General features: G+C 39.2%; 1 protein-coding gene across 15 annotated transcripts in view; it reads left to right on the forward strand.

Moving 5' to 3' along the window:
* The window catches only part of ZBTB20 (zinc finger and BTB domain containing 20), an 897,756-nt gene extending 872,856 nt beyond the window's left edge, over positions 1 to 24,900 (forward strand). For all 15 annotated transcript variants that reach the window (XM_055125915.1, XM_055125914.1, XM_055125917.1 and 12 more), the window contains one exon: positions 308 to 24,900. In XM_055125915.1, coding sequence (XP_054981890.1) covers positions 308 to 729 — 422 coding nt within the window. In that variant the 3' untranslated portion in view covers positions 730 to 24,900. The remainder of the gene's footprint in view (positions 1 to 307) is intronic.
* Positions 24,901 to 25,843: the final 943 nt, after the last annotated feature.

The following is a 25,843-nucleotide window of genomic DNA, read 5'->3' on the forward strand; positions in this document are numbered from 1 at the left end:
CAGAATGACCTTTGTTGAAGAATGTTAGTGGGGATTACCCTGTAGCTTTCCAAGAGAGCCATTTTCTGGCCTTGGGGAAGTGGAAAACTCTTAACTGTGCTGACATCACCTTAAAGCAAGTTTTCTCACAACACAAGAGGCCAGGAAGGACTGGATCTTTCCAATCAAGGGTGATCCATTAACCCAATCAGATTGGCTTTTGCTTTAATCGTGTTTTGTTTTGTTTTTCTTGTCGTCTTGTTTTCCTGTCTCTCATCCTCCCTCCCTCGCTGTGCCCTGCCTGCTGTCTCTTCCCCCACACCAACAGGTGAGAAGCCCCACCAGTGCAGCATCTGCTGGCGCTCCTTCTCCTTAAAGGATTACCTTATCAAGCACATGGTGACACACACAGGAGTGAGGGCCTACCAGTGCAGTATCTGCAACAAGCGCTTCACCCAGAAGAGCTCGCTCAACGTGCACATGCGCCTTCACCGGGGGGAGAAGTCCTACGAGTGCTACATCTGCAAAAAGAAATTCTCCCACAAGACCCTCCTGGAGCGGCACGTGGCCCTGCACAGTGCCAGCAATGGGACCCCTCCTGCGGGCACACCCCCCGGGGCCCGCGCTGGCCCCCCAGGGGTGGTGGCCTGCACGGAGGGGACCACTTACGTCTGCTCCGTCTGTCCAGCCAAGTTTGACCAAATCGAGCAGTTCAACGACCACATGAGGATGCATGTGTCTGATGGATAAGTAGTCTCTTTCTCTCTTTTTCTTACGAACAAAACAAAACAGCGACAAAAAAAAAAAAAAAACAAACAGAAAAAAAAAAAAGCTATGGCACTAGAATTTCAGAAATGTTTTGGTTTCGTTTTTACCTTCTGTTTCTGTTCTTGTTTCGTTTCATTTTGTACTACATGAAGAACTGTTTTTTGCCTGCTGGTACATTACATTTCCGGAGGCTCGGGTGAATAATAGTTTTCCCGGCCTCCCTCGGATGGTGGCCTTAAGGCCTGGTAGTGCTTCAAGAGGTCCACTGGTTGGATCTCTAGCTACTGGCCTCTAAATACAACCCTTCTTTACAAAAAAATCTTTTAAAAAAAAGTAAAAAAAAAAAATTTTTTTTTTCACTTGTGAAGAGCACTACAAAAATATATAACAAAATCTAAAAGGCCTACTGTCTTTAAGTACACCGCTTGCAGTGTTTCCGTGGACATTTTCACAATTCTGGCCGCTTGGACTCACAGTAACCAGTGAAAACTGTGGAATATCACTTCTGGTTAAACACCCAGAGAAAGGCCCTGCTGTTTTCCACCTACCACGTTGTCTGATTTCCCAAAAGGGCTGTGGGGGTGGGAAGGGACAGCGGGTTTCGGTGGTGTGGGAAAGGCTAATGACAGGCTTCTCCCCCATGTTCTGTTCGGGCCCACACACCTGGCCCACTTCCTCCATACTCCCCCCTTTCAGCAGAAGCCAAGAAGACTTGGACAAGCATCAAGCAACAGTGGCTCTCGTATTTATTCAGTGTCTTCGCTGGGCCCCAGCCTCAGCACAATCAAGAGGGACTTTCATGAAAGGCAGGAATGCAGATAAAACAAAGATATCAGAGGTTTGCACCTATGTTTCTAGGTACAAGAGAAGGATTATTTCCAACAATCTTTGCAAAAAACAAAAACAAAAAAAAAGTGTCAGGATATATTCTTGTGGAAGAGAAAAAGAAAGAGAAAGTGGAGGGTGGGGGGGAATAAAAAAAAGTTCATGAGGCTTTTTTAATTCAAAATTTTATAGAGGGGCAAAAGTGACGTTTACCAGATAGAATGCTGATTTTTTTAATATATTTACAACAGTATTTGTGTAAAAAAAAAAACAAAAAAAGTGAGATTGTTCAAAGTAATTTTTTTTTCCATTTTGGTTTTGCTTACACTGCCACCAATCCCTTCTCTTTTATTTTATTTCACACATATATATATATTTTTTGGTAAGTCAGACTGTTAAGGTTAGCGTTACTGCTTCCAGATAGAAAGAATAAAAGGCAATTAAAGTTATATTTGAAAGAGAGGAAGGATATTTTCTTCATATTTTTTTTAATTTTTCTTAATTTTTATTATTTTAAGTATTGCCTGGGTTGATGAGGGCCGCTGTGGCCAGCCCATCCCTGCTGTAATTTGAACTGCTGCTTTGTATTTTGATATGTAGTTCTTTGACTTTTAGCAAGCTTACATTGTTCCACTGAATTTGTTGTCAACCAGTCCATCTAGAATTCTGTTCTTTCTCATGGGAGGGACTTTACCTTTCAGAAATAGATTTTTTGCTTCTCAAAAAGCTCGTTGAAATCTTATGATTCTAGTATTTCTGTTGACTTTACTTTCTTAATTTGTTTTTAAACAAAACACTAGTAGTGTAGTGGTCTTGACAAAAGGGTTCTTTCCTTCGGGAGTCAGTCAGAAGGAGACATTGGCAGAACTCTACCATATATCCTTGCCCTTCTCAGCTATGGGGAGCAGCGTATTTGGAAGCCTGTTTTGGCTTTGACAGATCAGGATGCTTTGATGCCAAAATTACTTTCTTCCTTTCAGATATCACCTTTGAATTATGTGAACCATGGTTAAAAGGACTGAACAAGATGTTCATTCTTTAGGTGACTTCTTAACCCTTGCATATTAGGAAAGGTTTAAAGAAAGAACAAAATCTTCCCAAATGCCAACATTCATTCATCACTCAAAAGGCCACCAAGTCTTTGCATCATTCTAGATGCCTCTCTCCCTTCTTAGTTGGGATTTCTCTTCTCAGTCCTAATGTCGATATTATACTAAGTATTTTTTCAATATAGACAGTCTCCAGAGGGATTTGACCCCAAATACAGGAAATTGTAAATCTCACAAAAAAACCCCAAAGATTATTTCATTGCTGGGCATATTTTAACTTGAGGGAAAGCCTATCTTTAAACAGAGCAGAAACGTCAAATTACAATTTTTAAGAATAAAAGAGCATTTTCATTTAATATTACTTGACATTTTAATTTCATTTTCTATCAGCAACTTATTTAGAAAAACAGTGCACAAAATGCAGAGAAATCTTTCAAAGTAATTGGCTCTATGATGATTAAATTGATGTTATAAGTGTAATTTACATATTTGGTTGACCTGGATATTTTCCACAGTTCTTGGTGGTTTTTAGTAGGGCTATAGAGCTAGTGTAGATGTGAGTTTGATTTGATCCTGTGGTCCTTAATTTAGTAAATATCTTGCTACGAGTTTTAAAGTTGATTTGAATGGATAACTAACCCATCATGACTTCTGAGATGAGTCCTTTCAAGAAGTTTGTGTCCAAAATTGGCATTAGTGGAAAATAGCTTCAGATATGAGAAGTCCATTTTTCTCTTGCTAACTTTGCTTTTTAAAATAGCAATGTTGTTAAGATTCGTATTTCCACTTACCACCAATAGAGGGAGCAGTCATTAATTAACCATGTCCTGGAATCTTTTTGGTATTTGAAAAGTCATTTGACCTATGAAATCAAAAGGGGGAATGGAGATGGGGAAAATGACTTTTTTTTAAATTATGACTAACAGAAAAGTGATATGAGATTACTTGGTTTCTGTTACCAATAAAAGAAGGCCAAATGTCACTTAAGACATTTAAAATTATTTAACAGCAACTGATTAAAATAGTGTTCTTATTCATACTTAGCAAAGTAGACAAAACTTACAATAATTCTAGAAAAATTTATCTGGGGTACAAGTATGGGCCACATTTAGCTGTTTTCTTCTTAGATCTAAGGGAGACCCATTTGCCTTAATGCTGATTTGCCACATAAAAATCTTAGCAATTGGATTAGAATCCACTTTTTGTTATAGAACATGGAGGGTGAAGATTCCAATTGTATTTGAAATCCTAATATTTATCCTTTTCCTTTAAAGAAAGTCTCTCTCTCTCTCTCTCTCTCTCTCTCTCTCTCTCTCTCTCTCTCTCATACTTGGAGTGAGATAACCAATATGACAACTTGTACTATTTAGGTTTGCTTAGCAGCAGACTTTTTCTTTCTGTATGACTTCATCTCAATTGTTTTACAGACTAAAGTAATTGACAGATAGTTCTCTAGAGAGACGAAGATGCTAGATTGGAGTGGAAGATTTAGTCTGGGTGAAAATTAAGTTGCTGTGAGGCCATTCCTTTATGTCCTGGCCTCTGAAAGGGCTACTTTCCCAATTGACCTACATTTTAAAAAATGAACCAATCAGTATCTATTTCCAAAAGACAGAGGTACTTTCAGATTGTCAGTTCTTTTAAATTAATTTAGACATCTTGGTAAATGGAGAGATGTTTTGTTTCAGTAATAGAGGATGAGCATAGATCCTTTAGGTTTTCATTTACAGCCCAACACTTTACTTACATTTAGAACTTCATGCTAGTATGATAATCAGGAGAAAAAGATAAATAAATGCTCCAGATTTAAGTTCTCTTGAGATGAGTACAGTGAACAAGAACTGGTATGAAAAAGAACATTATTTTTCAAAGCATCTTATGGCTTAAAAACTGGATTAACTGAACTAAGAAAAGGTCAAAAGTCAAAGTGGAATGTTTGTTTCAATGTGGAGACACTTACGTACAGCTTATGAAAAATAAAATTTTCTAACACTTAAAACATTGGTAGCATCTAAGTGTAGTGGGCAGTTTTATGCCTAGTAAATGCCAATATATATGTACCAAAATATATAAAATGTAGCCCTTCAGGAAGATATTTGGACACTTGTGTCTGAGGCATATCAATTTGTGAAGATTGAGGAATAAGGCAGAATCTCCAATATATCTGAAGTGAAAATCTCCATATCAAAGTTCTTTTACTATGTAGATTTAAGTTTTAAACTTTAGCTCTTAATAACATTTTTTAGGCTTTTTCCTCCCCAAATTTCTAATGTTCTGAATCGTTTGTGCCATAAGTCAGTTTGATGAGTAACAGCCTACTCAGGCTCAGACTGCAGTGCTTATCTTAGAGTACCTTGTGGGTGACCACAGCTCCTGATCTTTAGTATATATAAAAAAAAACACACACACACACATACTTGAATTCTCTTTGCTTTAAAGTCAGAGGGGTTCTCTTTTGGAGCATCCCAGTAATCTAGAAGGATCAAGAAAACCCTTTCCAGACCACTAAAGTAATTTGTACTTTCTGGTCTGAGAAGAGGGCAAGTCCTAATGCGAGGCTTGGCCTCCGTCATGCAAATATGCCAATCAACAGTATATACCCACCCCCAATCAGTGTTGGCCTCAGCACAGAAGTTGAAGATGAGCACCCTTAGGAAACTCCCTTCTAAACCCCCTCAGATCCCTGAAAGAGAGCAGAAGGCAGGTCTGTATTGCTTCCTATTAGGGCTCCTTCATAATGCTCCCCCCACAGCTGCCCAGGCTCTAGGGAAAGAAGCTTCAAGGTAGATCTGGTCTGAGTTTCCACCAGATGGGCCCATTCTGAAGCCTCTTCCACTAGCCAATGTGAAATTGAATTAACTGGGACGGGGAAGAGGAGCTAGCATTCTGCAGGTAATGTGTCTGTTAACCAAAGCAGATCTGCCAGTGTCCTGCTGCAGAAGAAAATCAAGACACAACCTGAGATAACCCTGGGATTTAGGAGAATGCAAGAGTTGCCCTTTCAGTTCGGACGTGGCTCTTTAACAGAAATCTTCTGAAAGAATTCTTTAATTTAGTAAGGAGTTGGAAGTCCGGAGTAATGGAAGCCCCCGGGGAAGAGAACAAAAAGATTGCAAGATGCATTCAGGGCCCAACAATGTAAACCCAGAGAACATCCAATCGCAGAACTAGGAAGTTTTGGCAAAAGGTATTTAGAGAAATCTCTGAGCGGTTCCATGGGCAGGGCCGGCAGACTCTTTTGAGTGCTTTCTGGCTCTGAGAAACCTCTTTACTCACTTAGAAAAAGAACTTTATTTAAATGGCCAATTTTTGTCCCCCAGAAAAAGAAATTTCAAACAAGAAAAGAAAAATAGGACACTAAAGCCAGAACCATGTGACTTGGTGACAAACAAAAGGAAGGGAGCACTAGAATTTCAATAGCCTGCCTAATTCCTTAGAAATGGCGTGGAGACCAATGCCTCTCCATCTGTGGGGGGAAGTGAAAAGAGTTCTTGAGCTGACCCAGCCGCAGGGGCTTTCTAAGGCTAGCCTGAACTTCCCCGTTGGGAATCGGCAGCCCCTTTATCTCCTCTGTTTTCCTTAGAGAAAGGGCTGTTCTCTTAGGTGCCCATGAAATAGATCACATGGGCAAACTTTCAAAAGCTGTGTTTCCCCTGGTGCTCAAGCTGCATATAGAGGCAAGGGGTGGGGGGTGGGGGGTGGGTTTTGTTACTATTCCTGTCAGCATACAGAACATGAAAATTACTAACCCAAAGTGTCATTCCTAGCGTTAGGTATTAAGATGATGGTCCTGACTTAGACACCCCCAAAGATTCCTTGAAGTGTCTGCATCTTCCTTTTTTCCTGGACCGCTTAATCCCTTGCAGTCGGTGGTGTGCGGTAACAGGTTCCAGAAAATGACACGGAACACTAGGATTTGTTTCCATCCTTCTCTGGGTGAAGAGGAAAGTGAGCAGTTCTGCATGGCTGCATGGCGTGGCTCTGAGTTCAGAGCCCTGCACTTCACTCTTGGAGTCAAGTCTCACTAGTCTGGTCCTAGTGAATGTCCATACCCTGACCCACACACCTGGATTCTGGTGAGTTCTTTAGGCCCAGACGATTGTTCTAGAAACGGACTGCTTTAAGATTAAAATCTAGTGTGACATGAGCTCGGTTAAGTTTGGTTCACAGGAAGCCATGTATAGGAAAGAATCCTGGCCTTAATCCAGAAAGCCCACAACAAAGGAGAGAAAGGGAACCTGGAAGCGTTTGAGGCCATGAACTTTTCTGGGGTTTAGTGGTTGCATTATCACAAATATGTGCCCTGGGGTTGGAGAGATAGCACAGAGGGGAAGGTGCTTGCCTTGCTCTGGCGCCCGGTCCAGTTCCCCTGAGCTGCATAGGAGTTCTCCCTGAGCACAGAGACAAGGGTAAGCCCTGAGCACTGCCAGGTGTGACCCGGAAACAACAAATACTCACCCTGTTTGTGACTGAGCACTGTGAAAACAGTGGCTTGTGAAAACTGAACTTGTACTAAAGTGGCTGCTTTTTCCTTTTTCAATGACATAGGCCTTGGCTGGGCATAAACCAGAATAGTGAATCCCATCAGGCGTCACAGGCACCTGGCTGCCAGTTTTAAACATTTTGTTAACAGGGAGAATAATCTCAACCAAAAAAAGAGAAAATTTTCTCTCTTTCTTACAGCATATAACTCTGAATCTTTTTCTTTCTCCATTTTAGAGAGCATCTGGTTTATCTGATGGTTCTTTGCCTAAATGCAAATTCACCACTTTCGGTTCTTCAATGACAGAGCATAATCTGCAGATCATAGGGAAAATCAATCCAGTATTATGAGAGTCCTGACTTCTGCTCTGTCTAATTGGGATGTAAAAAGTCCCTACCAGGCCTCTTTCAAATTCAGAGGTTTCCTTGGTTCAAAATGCCTCAGTGAGATTCTGATATACCTAAGAGGGGTGGGGGGTGGGGGACTAACTCCATCAGATACATCTGTTTCTACCACTGGTGCAACAGAAGTTTATCATTGCCCGGCAAAATCTTGCAATTTATATGTAGATTCTAATAATGAAAGTGACTTAACCCTTCTGGTTTCTCACAGCTGCTGTCAAAAACATCTGTAAATGAGTATACGTTATGCATATGCACATACAGTCTGAGGTGCTCAGTCAGAAGCTGCCCCACATTCATATTCCCCGAGGACAATGAGATTGATTCTCACATTTCTTGTTGGTCAGAGGTCTGCCATATCTGCTTCTGCTCTGTTGCCTTAACAGGGTGCATCATTCCTCTCCACTGTCTGTGATGAGGCTATTGGGCGTTCTGAAGGAGCCTAACCATCAGTAGTTTCAGTGTCGCCCTTTCACGAGAAACTTGAATATGCTTGGAGTAGAGTGCTCTTAACCAACTCTGCACTTCTGTTGGATTTACTAACACACGCACTTGTGTGTGTGTGTGTGTGTGTTTGTGTATGCGTGTACTCTTGTCTGGAAGTGTGTGTGTGTACTCTTGTCTGGAAGTGTGTGTGCATGTGTGTGTGTGTGTGTGTGTGTGTGTGTGTGTGTGTGTAAGAAGCGCGCGCAGGAGCAGGTCCGAGTGCATAAGACAGAGTTGCCTCTTCCACCGCTGTGTGCAGACTTGTGGCTGTCTTCCCAGGAAACAGTCACCTGCCCACTCTGTTGCTTTCTGTAGCGTTTCAGAGTTGAGAGAAACAAAGGCAGTTTGTTGGATCCACAGCAAACCCACAGTGACAGGCTGTTTTCCTCCAGGAGAGGGTAGAACAGAAGTCCTCCACTGGCAAGCAGACGAGAGGAAGCAGCAGTCTGGGGCACCTCCTTGGGTCTCCTGGAGAGGAAGGGGCACCGAGGCCAGGCAGACAAGGCCAGCCCCACATTGGCCAGAGCCATCCCAGAGCTTAATGGCCTCCACCCATTTCCTCTCTGCAGCCAGGTGTGTCTGCACAAGCATCCACCCACTTGTTAGTTTGACTCCCAAACGGAAGCTTCCCACCTCTGCCTGCGTCTGCAGGCCATCATCATAATTCACAAACTGTGTCTCCTGAAACCAATGTGGCCTTTGCCGAAATCTTTCCAGGAATAGGTTGTTTACCATGTCTAGCAAACCAATAGATTCTTGGGGGAATAATTTTTGGTAATCTCTAAGAACTGATGGCTTTTGCCCATCTCCACCATTAAAGCTGAGTACCACTCGTGTAATATTCTGAATGCGTGAGCCTGGCTCTCGTAGCTGACCAAAAGGTGGCCTGGAAATAGTCGGGTTGTTCTCTCACTCCCATGCCCTTCTTTTACTAGATGGTTTATTATTTTTATGACATGTAGATTATTTCTGCTAATTTACAGAATTCAGAGGACATTTTCTTTCCTCTTCTATTTTGGTGACTTTCCCTCCCCCCACTAAGTAAGGCTACTTATAGTTGAAGTTCTTTGTTGTTATTTTTTAAAATTTATATTGTCTTTCTATATCCAAAAAAAAAGTCTGTGACTGTAACCATAGATATTTCTTTTTACTGGAAGAAATGAGGTTTTGGTTTTTGTTTTTAATTAACAGTACTAGTGACTTTGTGGAAGAATATGAGTTACTATTTAGGTATGCTTACTTAAGTATAGTACACTACATTGCAGTATTTCTGAAACCTAGAACATACACATTATATATAACAACTTTATATTGAAATATATATTACATTATATTCATTTTACCTTTTCAAATCTGCCTATTATCATGAGTTGATTGAAATATTATTTCTTTGCATTTATCACCCATCACCAACCTGCTGCAGTTAACCTGGTGCATTTCATAATCATGACTGCTCTAATTTGCTTTTTATATTATCAGCTTCAGTATTGTCTTTACAGGATTTTAGATATTTTTACGCTCAGACTTAGCAAATGTAGGAAAGTGAAAACTTTTTTTAAGAAACTTTTTGGTGTGGCTGATACGAAGAGGTTCATGTTCAAGGTGATCTTGTTTAGCTGACCCTCTAGATAACTGAAGAACAAAAGAAATGCATATGAATGTATCTGTGATGCCTCCTCTTGGACTGTCACTGTACTTGCTTTTTAAAATACGGCCAAGGGGCTGCTTAACCTCCATGTAATCTGACCAACAATTATAAGCTTTGTTTCAAAGAGCTCTTTATGTGAGGAGCATAAAACAATGAAATGTCTAGTTGTCCCAGCTGTATTTTAAACATTGATTTTAATATTTCTGCTTTCAATACTCTCACAATTTTTTAACTAATCTTCAGTGCATCCCTGGAGGCAGCTTGGCAATATAGTATTCATTTCTCTAGAAGATTTAAATAATAAATAAAGCCAGAGTTTGAGAAACTTTTTCGGAACATGCTGACAGAAATTGAACTCAGAAACATAGCTTTCATTTTTTGGTCTGCAAAACACATAAAATGATGATTCTTGGGCATCTGGCCTTCACATCTCCCTTTGTCTGTGAAGAGAGGGATTTGAGGCCTTTCTTCTTTAACTTAACCTCAAAAATCTGGCTGCCTATCTACCTTACAAGAAATAATTTCAAATAATATTTTAGGTAAAGAGTTTCTTCAGCTTCCCTCAATGTCCGGAAAACCCCATGATCACGTAAACTTTACATCCATCCTGGGTGCCTGAAACCAATTTCATCACCTTTGTTCTACACTCAGGACAAAGAAAAGATCTGTTCATATTATTGTGTGAAAACTCTTCTACACCAGACCATTATTAAGACTTCTTAGTATGAATGAAATCAATTCTTTCCTTTCATCTTTCCTAATACTTTCCCCCCTTTTTGTAATAAAAATAAATAAATCCCAGTCAGCTCTTCTGTGCTTGTAAACTAGTTCTTCCATCCACCCCAATTACCCAAGCTCCAGTCAATACCCTTCACTTGTGAAATCCTGTACTAAATAAGGAATTATCTGCTCTCACCTACTTAAAAGGGATTAGTATTAAGACTAATTGCAGAATTATCAATCTGTTTTTCTAAAGTTTTCAATTTGATTGTGAATTGAGAGTGAGACTACCGTTTCTTCTTTCCCAAATGACTACATAATATTGAAACTCTATCAACTTTATTATTTTTTCTGTTCCATTACCTAACCCTTTTTCTTTGTTTCTCTTCAAGACTAAATTACCGCTTCTATTCACCATCACCCCATGACCCTAATAATTATGACACTTTAGCATTCATTTTCCTTCCTTCTCTCCCCACTCCAAATGGCCTTCTCTAAGCTTTATGTTGTTGAAGATCTTTGACATGGACGAGTTCATAAACTTTAGACTCATAGAATAAAGCATGTCTTCACTGCACCTTCAGGTTTTAAAAAGTTATCAATATTCTTTTGAGAGTGGGAGGACCTGAGTCACACTTTAAATGTCAACTATATTCGCTGAGGTCATCAGTTGCCTTTACCTTCACATTTGGCCAATGACAAGAGAAAAGTATTTTCTGTTATTTTTTCCCCTTTAAATAACACAGTGTTCAAATTCCTGGTATGAGTCGACCATTTCTGAGGAAGAAAAGAAATTTGTCAACATTGATGCTGATTGTTAATATTAGGCCAAGTGATATGTTTACCAAATAGACAACTACAGAAATATTGTAGTTAAAAGTGGGTAACATTTTAGAAGTATTTTAGGCAATTTCTCAAGATTTAGTAGCTCTGCTAAAGCAAGTAAAGTCACTTCTACTGAAACACATTGTAGGAAACAAATAGCAAGATTTTTTGCATGTGCCAAAATTTTTAAAACAATTATTGATTTGTTTTGAGCTCCTTGCTGTAATTTACTAAGAGACGAGCAGATCCACACATTTTATAAACTATTTTGCAGCCAGAGATTTTTTTAACATAAACAGAATGTGTTGAAATAAAATAATAATAAAGATGTATAGATACTTGAAGAGCCATTTGATACCTTCCCCAAACATTTATGTAGACATTTATATGGCATTGGGAGGACTACCTGTTTTGAACACACAAAAGTCTACTTTCATTTCTTTAACCCATTGTCAAATAGATCAACATCTAATATCAAGAATTGATTTCTTAATTTGACATGAGATTTGATTCAGCTTTAACAATCCAACCAGCTTATGCCATTATGCCATAGAGAACAGTGAAATAGAGAAGGTTCAAAGGTCACCCTTGAGTCATTCATCTAGTAGGAAATCAACATTTCTTCAAGCCAGTATCCATGTTGCTTAGAAGTGCCATCTTCATCTGCTATGTTTTCCCAGTCCATCCTATTCCTTCTTTATCTTTGTCATGTTTCCTTCTTCATTCCGTTTCCTTTCATCTCTTTTAAAAGTATTCTTCACCCAGAGTATTCTTATATTGTGCATTGAACTCTGAAGAAAATAGGACTCTTTTACATCATAAACAGTGTCATTTAAAGGGTAGTGAGTAATAAAATTGTGGCTCTTCTAAGTCCCATTTGGTCCAGTTAATCACAGGTTTTCTCCAGGATCCTTGCTTGGTATTGTTCTGTCTTGTTCCCTATGAAGAGCTCTGGCCGGAAGACCCAGGATTTCTCCCCACAACCTCTGAGTTAGTTGAGATTCATGTCTAAATCCCGTTTAAAATTCTAGAGTGTGAATTTCTTATTGCTTCTGAGTCTCCTGCTTTTTCAAGCTGACACCTGTCAGGAGCATCAATAGCTCTAACAGTAACTAATGCAGCAAAATAATGGTCAGAAATATTATAGTGTATATTGGGAGGATAGGAAGGTTTACATTTCTTCTTTTCCTCCCCCACTCCACGCCCACCCCACAATGCATTTTATAGAGTCTGCATCTCATTTTACAGATACGTAGTTTTAGCATTTGCAAATATAGTTTAGGAAATGTTCTGAGATTGAGGCTGGTACAAACCAGTTTATTTTCTGCACTGGACTTTAGGACAAGTGTGCACAGATGCAATTCCTTCAAAGAAAGTGAAACTAACATAGTAAAGCAAAGGGATAATACTTTTACACATTAAAACAGTTGTTTGCTATCTGTAAACCTTGATATATGCATAATTATTATTTTTAGAAACCTGAAACTGGAGGAATGTGTATTTTAGTAAATCTTGTTTTGTTTGTTTGTTTGCTTCCCTTTATTTCTTTCTTCTCAAGATTTTAAATGATTTTGACTCTTCAATTTGCTACTGTCTGTGACCCTTAGGCATCAGTCAAGTACTCGCCTGACCTAACCATAGTTACTCTCTTAGAATGAAATCTCTGCCTTTCTACTTTATTAAAGAATCTTTTTGCCATAAAAGTCACATCTTTCTTTTTTAATAGCACTTGAGAGCTCTGAGAAGAGAAACTCTCTCAAAACTTTCAGTGTAGACTAGTTAAAATATTAACTATGACTTCACACACACACACACACACACACACACACACACACACACACACCTATTTACCTAACCTGACAGATCTGAAAACAAAGAATGGAAATTGAGTGTAGATGAAGGTCATACATTTTACAATACAAGTCCTTGTTGCCTCCTCAGATTGTTTTAAGGCTGGGAAAAAAAATAATTTTATTTAAAATCCTCATTGGATGTTTCTTATTAATATATAATAGAATACCCAGCAAAGGATGTAGCTCAGATGCCAAACTTAGTCAATTATTAGGTTTCTGAAGTTGTTTAAATTTATTTTCTATTAATTTCAAAGCTGTATGTGGTCTTAAGGCTGTAAATAGAGAAACATCCACTAATCCATGGCTTCTACTCTCCCCATCAGGCGAGAGACAGTCAACATGAGAATGGGCATTGCATTGTCAGGACTTCATCCATCTCAAACCCCACCACCACAAAAGGAAAAAAAAACTACAACAAATTAGAAACTTTTTTTAAAAAGGAAATTGTAGTGCTTCGTTTGAAAGCATATTGTTTTCCACTCAATTCACTTTATAGATAGCCTGTCAACCTTTTATAACCTGTCTTTTGTGCTATAATATGCATCCTTAGCTCAATCTTTAAAATAATTACATTTTTAATTGAGTGAACAGAGGAAAAGCAAAGAAGGGGAACAGGCTAATGTGATGGTACTAAATTTGATGCCTTTCTGAGTTCCTAAAACCAGTTCCCGGGCCTACTAGAGAAAGAATGCCACTAACCTTTAACCATTCTTGGCTATTTCATTCTATCATAGACTGAAGAATTGCTAAGACAACCTTGCTTCTTTGTGATTTAAAACTTCTAAGTACTGTCAAGCCCTTGAAGAGATATTGTAGAAACCCTTGACTTCTCTATCCAGTCTGCTCTCACATGGACCATGAACCTGTGTAGAGCTACCCTACCACCACCACCACCTCCCCCAAAAAGGTTCAAAGTTGATAAAAGATTTCGATATAATCTGGAGCTGGAGCGATAGCACAGTGGGTAGGTCATTTGCCTTGCACAAGGCAGACCCAGGTTGGATTCCCATCATCCCACATGGTCCCCCGAGCACCACCAGGAGTTATTCCTGAGTGCAGAGCCAGGAGTTAACCCCTGTGCATCACCAGGTATGGCCCAAAAAAGCAAAACAAAAAAAGATTTTGACATAATTAAAAGTGTTTGTGTCTGTTCTCTGACAGGAGCTTCTTTTAAGGTGGAGGGGGAATCAAAAGGCTGGTCACTCTACCCCTATTCTGTTAGGGATGACCTTTGATTTGGAACTGCTTGTAATACATGCAGGAGAGAATCAGCAAAGTCATTTTTCAGCGTTAAACTTCTTCCCTAGTCCCATTGAGCTGAACCTCTTTTTTTCTTAAGGGCCTGTTGAAATATAAATTAAAATTCACTTTCATATAGCTAATTAAAGTCGTCTTTTTCACTATTGTTGACAGAATTGTGGTTTTTCGGTGTAAATAAAAGCAGAGCATCTTAATAATCCTCATCACAGCAAACAAAGGCAAGAAATTGATAGTCTAGAGAAAGTAACTTTATGTTTTTAAGTAATTAGTGGGTGTTGCCCCCCACTATCCCAAATGCCTTTAGCTTTAGAGTCTGTTCTAAACTTCATATTGATGCTTCTGAGACATTAGCCTGTATGTGGGGGGTGGGGGTGGGAGCAGACAAACAGATTTTGCATTTGAGGATGAGAGGCCCAGGCAAACTGAAGAGACTGATTCTTGAGGATAAACATCTGCAAAACTTTTAACATTTGTTATTTGCCACTTTCACTATTTCTCCAGAAGAGCTCAATACTGCCACATAACAAATTAATTCTAAAGTAATCTCTAAGCAAGAGAGAGGTAAACTCCCTACATTAGCCTGCTATATCTCATGTTTTTATCTTATACAAGAAAAGATACAATACGCTCTTAATTTTGGAGTAATAACTCACTTTTATATTTATAACTGTACTTTTGATATGTCATGGAGCTATTTGTACCAGTTTTTAATCTGTCATACTTAGAGGGGCCTTCAGAATTTCTGTGTTTGTAGATCTGTACTTATGGGTAGTCAGGAAATAACAGTGGATGGGAGTGAAATGAAGTGCGGGAGAAGGAGGTCAGTGTGAAAAAGTGAATTCTCCAAGTGTCCCTATTTATTTAAGGTATGGTGTGGCTGCTACCCAAAACCCTTGAGGAATAATTTATTACACTATTCTAAAATAAAAGCCCAGCACTGTTAAATTTAGGATTGTGTTTTGAGACACAGGAAAGCTTTATCTTTCTCTGTACCCAGTCCCTTTAGCATTGAAGCCATCTGACATGATGAAAACCATTAAATAAGAACCACTACTGACCTTTATATTAAATTGTTATTTTTCTCTTCTAAATACTACCCCAACTACTTCAACTCAACTACTTCCCTTTATTTTCTGCCTATTGGCCTAATATGATACAGAATAATACATAGGTGCAAACTAGTTGTTTCCCTCCTTCGAGCTCAAGCAAACAGAGCAACAAAAGAACTGACTCACAGAAGTGTGAGGTAAAGTTTGAATTTCCCATTTTGTGGCACTGGTAACCTTTAGTAAGAGCTGTTGAGCTGTTTAGGGTTGAGCTTGGGTCTGTTTTAAGGCTTTTTTTTTTTTTTGCACTAAATATGACTGCACTGCATTGCACTACTGAAATGTATTTACTTGTGCCAGGAGAGGGTATGTGGGCTATGGGGATGGAGAAAGAAGGAAGTTATAAAACTCAGAAGCATCACGGAAATGGAGGATTATTTCCATGGTACTTGATCTTAGCAGAGTTGGTAAGAAGCTATATAATCTGCCTACTTGATCAGGCCTTGAAACTGCCATGCTGGTAGAATCTGTTTTCTTATCAAAAAGGAAATAAATTAGTACAGTAAATGGAAGACACATAAGGAGAAATTTACCCAATTTTATCTCCAATTAAGCTTTCAGTAAGAGTTTTGATGGCTAAAAAAAAATTTTAAAAAAAAGCCAACCAATATGACAAGGGGATGGTGACCATGGCCTACACCACTAAGTCCCTTTGCTGATGCACATTCCCGTGTGGCAGAGGGCAGTGGCTTATTCTTCTTTCCAAAAAAACATAACCTTGTCTATATTGGGTATACTTTTCAGCCTGAACATGTAACCTAGATCAGGCTAACCAAAGAGCAAGGCCATTCATGCGGTAAAATCCTTTAAGATGACAGTAAGGGAACAGTGCAATAAACACTGAAAACCAGTGAGGTGAAAGGTTTATTTTGAAACAAGCTAGTCCACCTTTGAAGTTGGAGGAGGATTGGATGATTGCCCCATCACAGGCTGTCCTGTATTAAGCAAAAGACTTTAACAGTGCCTGAAGTTTACTTTGAACTTTTGGGGGGTTGCCCCTCAGTTTTCCTTATTGGATTTATTTTTATTGCCACTTTTAATCTCAGAAGTAATTTTTTGATGGCATCTTAGTAACTATTAAAAAAGAAGCCTTTACCACATAAAAAAAGCAATTCATCATCAAGGGAAGAATAACCAAGAATGAAGATGCTAAGAGACTCTTCGAGAATCCAAAGTGACAACCCTCGAGGTTCTGATTTAGTAAGAAAGAGTCTCACTCATACAGATGACTAGTGTTGAATTTCTCTGAAAACTAGCACACATAGGTAACATCAAATGAAAAACGCTCAGGTGAAGCCTGGAAAAACACTCAGGTGAAACCTCTGCTAAAATTACATACAGCATTGGTGCCCATCTCTGTCTCTTCTTAGCATTCATCCAAGTCCACCATTCCAAATTAGAAAAAAAAATTATTTTAAAGAAATTTTTTAAAATTTTAAAGAAAGCAGTCAGCCTTGCTAATCATAAAATCTCCATTTAAAGTTTTTAGAGGGAACATAAGCAATCCCGTAAGTACTCAAAGCATTGTCTCTATTTTTTAAAAAGAAACTCTAAATCTAGAGGTCTTAACAGGTACTTAGAGATGTGTATTGGGTAAGCACTGAGAAAATATTGACTGAATTAAACCAAAGTTATGGAACAAAATAATTGACCTTTGAAAATATATTTACATTAGCTGTCCAGGGACACTCCTCCGAGAGCCTTGGGAGAACTTCGTCCTTTCATCTTGCATGCCCACTCCAGCTTTGTCACCAAAGATTTAATCTCCTCTTCTCTCCCGGACAGAAATTAGATCACAGGCTCCAGGGATATGCTTTGGTGGTCAAGGGGGTGCACTTTGGTTTTCATTCTGTTCACAGTGATATTTACAAGAGACTTGTTTTTAGAGGAGTAACAGAATGGTCTTGATGATATGGGGTTTGGTCTGATGTTTGAAAAGATAGGGAAAAAATAAACAGTAGTACTTGACACTGATAATTAGTCCTTAATAGATTCTTGACCTGGAGACTGATGGAGAGAAAGATAATTCCATGGAATAGAGTGAGCGAAGTCACTTAGAACCAAACAAGGATCACTGATGAAACATGGAGTAGCATGAAACAGAGTAAATCAAAGCTTTGCATGTCCAGATCTCCCAGTGATCCCACGGGGAAGTCAGATAACTCCAGTGAATGAGTATTGAAAAAGTCACAGTCTGGATTCCATTGCACTTGCTTGAGTGGATCAAGTGTCCATGTTCATGTCAAGGAAAATGCGTGAGGCTGATCTGTTGTGATAGTGCCTTTCTTGTAATAAGTACTAGATTAATAATTTGTTCAATTTTTGTTTCCTTTTTGTTTTCTCTCTCTTTTTTTTTTTTTTTTTGAACCTCTGCCCCCAGTTTTCTGAGGAGGTCTGAAGGGATAATATTCACTTAAATGAAGAGATAGGATCTTGTTCCTGGAATGCTGTGATATGATGATATTTGCACTAGATTCTAAACTCTCTTTTAAACTAGACATCTGAGTGAGAGGATAACAGGACAGTTTAAATTTAAGGAAACCAAAAGCATTATTTTCTGACTGATTCAGCTTCCTTTTCTTTCTGAGAAAACAGTGAAAAAAAAAAAAAACCCAACTTCATACACATTTTTTTCCAGTCTCTGTTCTTAGAATTCTTTTCCTTCCTTTTTGGCCACACTGAACTATCAGTATGGACTAGCCCTCCGATAGGAATGATTGATGTACAGGGCCTCTGGTACTACAAAAATTTCAGCCCTCCTCTGCTCCTTCAGATACATAGGGCATTGAGAGAGGGGCTCCTCCCAGAAGCCAATAAGCCTAATATCAAGTTCTTGGCTTTTTCCTGTTTGCTTATATTAGAAGACATGGGACCCTGTAAGTAATCCTAAGGATACTCTGAAAGAGAAGGAAACCAGTGGATTGAAAAACAAAGGGAGGTGGTATCCAAAGTTTTCCTATTTCTTGTCTTGTCTCTTTCCCTCCTCACTGTCAAGTCTTCACTACCAGTATTGTATTTCATCTCATATATTACATGTGACCAGAAGAATTGTTTGTTTTCTTGGTTTCTTTCTTTACTGGTGGGCAAGAAACTCCTCCAAAATTAAAAATTAAAATCATTGGTGGCTCTGCTGTGGCCTACCAGTTTCTTGAATGCTATCCAGTTGACTGAGATAGCTCAAGAGCTTTGACTGGCTGAACCACCTTATCTTCATCTTGTTTCTATTTTCATTTTGCATCTTGAGTGATCCTATGGAAAGGTGGAAGTCGTAGGAAAGATTTGGAGGCTTTGTTCTAGGGCATAGCTTGTTAGGAGTTTGTGTCAGCTAAAATATATCTTTCTATAGTTGTTTTCAGTTGAGTGTTGCCCTGATTATAATTTCTTTTCTATTTGTGCTTATTTTTATAATAATAGAGTCCATTTGATATGTCTAAAAGTACTTTTTTTGTTCTATTTTCCCCACATGGATGCAGTACCAACCTGCTAATGAAATACTTTTTATTTTATTATTAATATGTAATTCTACTGTAGACCAAAAACATAAAAACATTTTTTTCATTTTTAAAGATATAAGGAACTAGTGAGTAAAGATTAAGAGTTGAAGGAAAAGACAGAAGAGCAGTGGTTAACTATGTTGAGTTAAAAAATCTAAGTATAGCCTTACCTACTTTTTAACCAGTGCTTGCCAATCACGTGATAGTTGAGATTATAGTCTTGGCTCCTTCATGCTTATGTTCTATAATTCTTGTTTGTATGTTTGTTTTTCTTTGATGTAATTGAGGTTGCACATCATGCTATTTTTGGCAATGCCTGATCTTATTATATTGTGCTTTTATCAGTTATTTCCTTTCAAAGGGTGGGGGGTATTTTTTTTCTTTTTTTTAATTTAAAATTTGTTTAATGCACTGGAAATACAATTGGACACATTTCACTGTTGAAAAATTCAGAAACAAAACACAAAACACAAAGAAAAAACCAGCAACCATATAAGCAACAGAGTCGGGGGGGAGGGAAATCTGCTTGTACTGAATACACATACAAAATATATCCCACGTGAAGAAATACCAACAAATATGAAAAATATATGATTTAACCTACTATGCTAAAAAAAAAGTACACTTAGTCATAAGCTAAGATTTTTGTCATCATTCCAATTCATGCCTCAGCAGATTAACTGAACATGAGGAGACTGGAGAAAGTAACCTCAGCCAGCCTCATACCACTAAAGTTGATCAGTAGACTTGATTCTAAGCTTGAGCTCCATTTTAGAAGGGGGTACAAGGAAGCTATAAAAAGGCAAAAAGGCAATGAAGTGTGATGCTTAAAAAAGTGGCTTGAATAGTATGTGTACAGTGCACATGTGGGCATGTTCACGTGCAAATTCTTGAGGGTTTGCCACGGATGGCTTGGACATGGGAGACTCTGAGTGGCCCATAACATCAGCCATTCCGTTGCTAAAGAACCTCTTGACTCCAACCTGATCTCCCTTCTTCAGCATTCCTGGATATCAACAGAGCCAGTTAACCCATACAAATGCACCGTGAAATGAAGGACAGAGACATTTTTTTCCGAGCCAGTTGACTGTATCATTTATTTAATGTTTGCTGGGTTTTTCTGTTTTTGTTTTGTTTGACTCGGGGTGGGAGTGGATGTAATTTCACAATCTTAAACAGTCATTGTTTTGCATCTTCCATGTTTTATGCAAAAACAAACATTTAAATCAATAAATAATTGTGCCCTAGACTGAAAGTTAATGTTTAGGAGAGGAGAAAAATTGTTGGAATTTTTTCTACATTTTTTTGTGAAGAATCTTTTTTGGAAAGGAAGGATACATATTTTTGTTGTGTAATATTTTCTATTTTTGAATGCATTTTATTGGTACAAGACTGTTTTTTTGGTGAAGATATTATTTAAAAAAAAGAAAAAAAAACTAATCGAAAAGTTTGCCCTTAAGGATATGCTGCAGTTTTGAGGTTAAAAAAAAATAACTGATTCAAGATGCGTGTTAAAAGTTGGGATTATATTGTTGTTTTTTGTAATTGTTACAAGAAGAAGTTTGTACCCACTGCTGTTTATTTTGTTTCAGATGAGTAAGTAAAGGAATTGTTCTTGTTTTATTCTTTTTTTAGAGAAAAAAAAAAGCTATTTATGAAATGTCAAAAACACTGGACTGTGAGTTTAAGTGTGGAAGCATTTTACCACCCTGTGTCTTCGACCAATTATGGGAAAGCCCTTTTCTCTTCCCCCCGCCTTAGCCTTGCCAAATGAGAAAAATATAACAGCTGTCGGATGATCGAAGCCACTGAAGCCCTGCTTTAATTTTTATGGTTTGAAAAATGTTGGAAAAACCAAAGTTAAATTTGTTTCTGAAAATCCCACTGTCCGTAGTCCTTTATTGTATGACACAGCCCGTTGGCTCTGCCTCTTTCTCTTGGATCGTTGCCTTCCTGAGGACTGGAGGCCAACTCTGATACGAAGAGAGGCTTAAAGGTGGTGCGCCAGGGAGCTGAGGTCTCATACGGCAAAGTGTGAGTGGGATTTCAGCCTCTCCTGGGGCACCATGCTTTCCCATTTCATGGCCAGACTGCCTGAGCAAAGATCCTCCCTGTCACCCCCCACCCATGACCCTCCTGTTGCCTTGGCACTCCCAGAGGCTTAGCCATTCCCAGCCGCCCACATTCCATGGATGGGATGGGGCCAAGGGGGGATTCCATGGAAAGAAATGTCCGGTGGGTGCTGGGAAGGCACTTGCTGGGGAAGCCAGCACAGGGGAGAGGGAGCGAAGGGATCTCGCGTGCCTCGTCTTTGGTTCTGTGGATTGTCCATCCATCTGCTCACTGTGAAGATGGAGAGGCAGAGTGCCCGATGGCTGTTTGATAGCTTTTCCATATTTTTTCAACATTGAAAAAATAATTTTTAAAAACTGTGATTTTTTTTTAAAAGAAGAAAATCATTTGGCTGGAGGGAAGGGAAAAGGGAAACACCAAAAGCTGTAACATGATTAACTGGAGATAATTTAACTGGGGCACTTTCTAGACTAAGACAAAAAAAATTCCATTCTGGACCCTAAAGCAGCCAAATCTTGAGACTGTCAATGACAGAAAGCTGAAAAGAGGCCCCTGTTTTCTCCTTGCTTTTTCCTTCTTCCTGTCTCTACATTCTCTCATTTTCCTTTCCCCACTTCCCTGGGACTACTACCACAATGGCCCTTGAACTCGCATTTCACATGTGCTTTCATGCACACCGCACACACACTTGCAAAACACCATTTTCATAAAGGATTGTGGGACAGAATAAAATCATGTGCCTTCATTCTTTCCTTTTATCATTAAATGAATCTCTTCCTTTATACAGTATTTTTTTGAAAAAATAAACAAAAACAAGGGTGAGGTGGGAATGTTGGTGGAGGATTTAGGCGTGGCTTGAGATGTCATTGGTGTCCAGCACATTCTCCCATGCCCCTCCCCTCTCCCATTAAATAAAATAATTTCCACCCCTTCGATGCAGCATTCAGAGCAACGAGTAACTGCATACATGGCAGTCGGCACCCATTTGCTTTTAGAAAATTCCTGAAAATTTTCCTTCATAAACTTCTGTGATTTTTCTCAACAATGAGGTGAGCAATGGCAAGCAGCCTTGTTCTCCCTCTATGGTGCTTGTGTGTGTGGCCTGGGGTGGGCCTGGGCGTGGGGCAGTGGGTGTGTTCAGACAAAGGGTGCATTCCTAACGCTCTCTGGTGCTGAAGGGCCTCAAGTCTCATTCAGAGACTATTTGACACACTTAAGTACACACAAATGATGGGTATCACATGCAATATACTTAATGAAGCAATGGAAGAGGCTCTTTGAAATGGGGTTTTGCATCTTCTTGTAATATTTTGATTTCTCTGGTGCCTTATTCCTGCTCGATGCTGGCACTCACATACCCACAGGGAACTGACATGGAGGTCAGCCTCAAAAGTGGGGAACGCCTGGGCAATGCTTGAGTGTGGGGAAATGTGGGGAGGTCGGTGGCAGGTGGTGGGAAGGGAACTAGATGCCATCTCTTAGCTGAACCCAGGCAGGAAATGCACATGTTCATGCGGAGTTAAGTTTCCACCTCTAAACATACCACAAACTATCCTTTCTAGTCTGGGCTTGCTTTCTTCCTTTTCTATCTTTGCCTTCTCGTACAGGTGCTGCTGCTGCTGCTACTAGGGTGCCCGGAGTCCAGAATGCCCAGTAATCACTCAGGCACAAGCCTGGCACTGCCACATCAGCCCCTGGCACAAACAAGCCTAGGTTTCTCTTGTGTGGGGCTGAGAACTCTCAATTTTTCTCATCAGATGTTTTCTAAGGAATCAGTGAATTACAGTTATTCTGCATTAAAAATGCACTTTAAAAAAAATAAATGAAAGCTCCAGACTGTTTAAAATGTACAGTGGGAGAAGGGAAAAAATAAACATGTGCTAGTGTCTGAATCCAGTTCAGTTTATCTCCAGTTGAAACAATATACACTATATTATGTATAAATGTATACACACTTCCTATATATATCTCCGTATATATAGTGTATATATTATACATGTATCAGTGTGTATATGTGCATATATGCACACATGCACATAACAAAATCAGATGCTCATTTCAAATCCAGATGCTCATTACAAAACCAGATGCTACACAAGCAGCAGCAGAGGAAATAAGGTTGGACTCTTGCAACAGATCACAAAAAATGAAAACAGCCATTTGCAGTGACTGGTCATTTCCGTATGTTCACAAGGAATGGATTGTAACAAAGAAAAAAAAGGAACAGTATTAGTAAAAGAGGAAAAATGGGCGAAACCATCTTGATCTAATGGGAATGCAGTAATGTTCTATACCATTTCATTTGTTATTTCTTTTTGTCATGTTGATTTGATTTCAGTTTTGGCTATTAAGAAACAAATTTTTAAACTCAAGTGACCCTCCGCAAACTGAACAAAATGACTACAGTGAAAGCCCTTTTGAATGGAAGATGTCAGAAATCTCAAAACCCTTGACCTGGCTCAGAACTCCCATGTGCAAATCAGAACTCTCCTAACATTTGAAATAAAAACTAAAAAAAAAAGAAAAAAAGAAAAAAAAGAAAAAAAAAAACCTTTTTGAAGCACCTTAATGTGGTCATCCATTCGAAGAGTGGGTGCCACTTTTTTCTTTGAGCACCTTATTGACGTGTTTTGCTATCTGCTGTCTTTCTGTTACCTGTTGGCTGAATGGCTAGCTGTTAACATACACACGCGCCCAGACCAGAAATCTGGGGGCATGTGTGTTCTAAATGAAGTTTACTGTGGTGACTGCTGAAAGGTGAATCCATTTCCTGATTTTCTCACCACAGTGTTGTGATAAGATTCGAAGAAACCCTACTCCCTGCACAGAAGATGTTTCTTATCACATTGTATCGTATTATGGAAAGGAATATGGTCCCTTTTTTGCAATTGCTACTGTACACACACACACACACACACACACACACACACACACACACACACACACACACTTGCACAAACATTCATTCGTCCAAGTGGTGTTTTCGATGTCTGTGTGGGTGTCACCGTTTTTTGCAGTTTCTATTTCCCAGCGAATTTTGAATGGAGGTCAACTTTTCTAACCAGATTGTCTTTTCAGACTGAAGACCTGGGGATTGGGGAAGAGTTTGGAAAAAGGGCGAGGCAAAGGAAAAAGAGCTTTAAATTGAAAGAGTAATTTCCCAAGAAGAACCTGGGCTCAATCACCGCAGAGACTGTATCCTCCAATCTTTGCAGGTGGGCAGGAACACTGCTGTATCAATCTGTGTACCATTATAGACTTATGTCTGCACACATACATCCATCATTCATCAGTAGAGACAATGGTTTGGGACGAGCAGGTCAATAGTTTTGAGAGGGAGTTTGTTCCTTTTTTTTTTTTCTCATTATACTCTTAAATCGTTGTCAGTTATCAAACAAACAAAAATTGTTTTTGAAAAACCTTGCATACGCCTTTTCTATCAAGTGCTTTAAAATATAGACTAAATACACACATCCTGCCAGTTTTTCTTACAGTGACAGTATCCTTACCTGCCATTTAATATTAGCCTCGTATTTTTCTCACGTATATTTACCTGTGACTTGTATTTGTTATTTAAACAGGAAAAAAAAACATTCAAAAAAAGAAAAATTAACTGTAGCGCTTCATTATACTATTATATTATTATTATTGTGACATTTTGGAATACTGTGAAGTTTTATCTCTTGCATATACTTTATACGGAAGTATTACGCCTTAAAAAATACGAAAATAAATTTTACAAGGTTTCTGTTTTGTGTGGAAGAGTAATTGATGTTGCTAAGAATGATGTTTGTTTTTTGGGGTTTTTGTTGTTTTTTTTTTTAAATGTTACCAGCACTTTTTTTGTAAGTTTCACTTTCCGAGGTATTGTACAAGTTCACACTGTTTGTGAAGTTTGAATATGAAGGAATAATTAAAAAAAAAATCTTCTCTTGGTTTCCTAATGTGTCTTCTTTGTACCGTGCTAGTCTTTCATTTTTAAGCAGCTCTCTACATTCAAACACATGGTGTTCTGGGTCTCTCTGAGATTACTCGAAGATAGGTTTCTACCTAAGAGCCAGAAAAATCCTCAACATGCCAGTTCTTTTGATACCAGAAGCAGGAGTTCCAGAGGTAGTGATACTAAAATCACTTTGGGGAAACAGAAGACACACTTGGGTATTTTCCTTTTCCTGTCCAAACCTCACAAATGATTCTTTACTGCTGTCCAAATTGCTTCACCTTTTCCCCCACCCCAACATCAGAATCAGTATTTACCTGCCTTGTGTGGAAATTACCAATTCCAACATGACCCTGTGCAAAGCCAGCCATATATGCAAAGGCCCAAGGGTGAGTGCTACTCAGGCCTGCAGTACCGGGGTTGACCAAGGTCATTCTCCACGGTGCTTAGGGAACCGTGTGGCACTGGAAATCCAAACAGTACTGATCACATGCACCTTAACCCTAGTCCTAGCTCTCTGGTCCAGAAAATGTACATCTTATTTGTCCATATAAGTTCTGGAGGGTGGCCGACCCAGGGGTCACACCCATAAGCCATCTTCTGTGGGCACCAGATAATCTCCTCATCAGGCACCCTCCAGAACTCATGGCTACTTCTCCTGGAAGGGAACATAAATTGAGGCTTTCATAACCATGCCACCGGACTCCGCACCAAACAGTTTCCAATCGGAGTGCCCCATAGAGCGGGCGGGTGAGAGCCCTCCCCACCCCAAGGGACCAGCCCCAGCAGCCAACCTCCACCACCCAATGGCCGCCACACTCCAAACCACTTTCCGCATGCTCAGGCCGAGCCTCCCTCAAGAGTGAACATATTCCTAGACCACAGGGCTTCGAAGCCATAATAAGACACTCCCTACCCATTTTCCATAATATA

This window comes from Sorex araneus, chromosome 2 (genome assembly GCF_027595985.1).
Source record: "Sorex araneus isolate mSorAra2 chromosome 2, mSorAra2.pri, whole genome shotgun sequence".
NCBI lineage: Eukaryota > Metazoa > Chordata > Mammalia > Eulipotyphla > Soricidae > Sorex > Sorex araneus.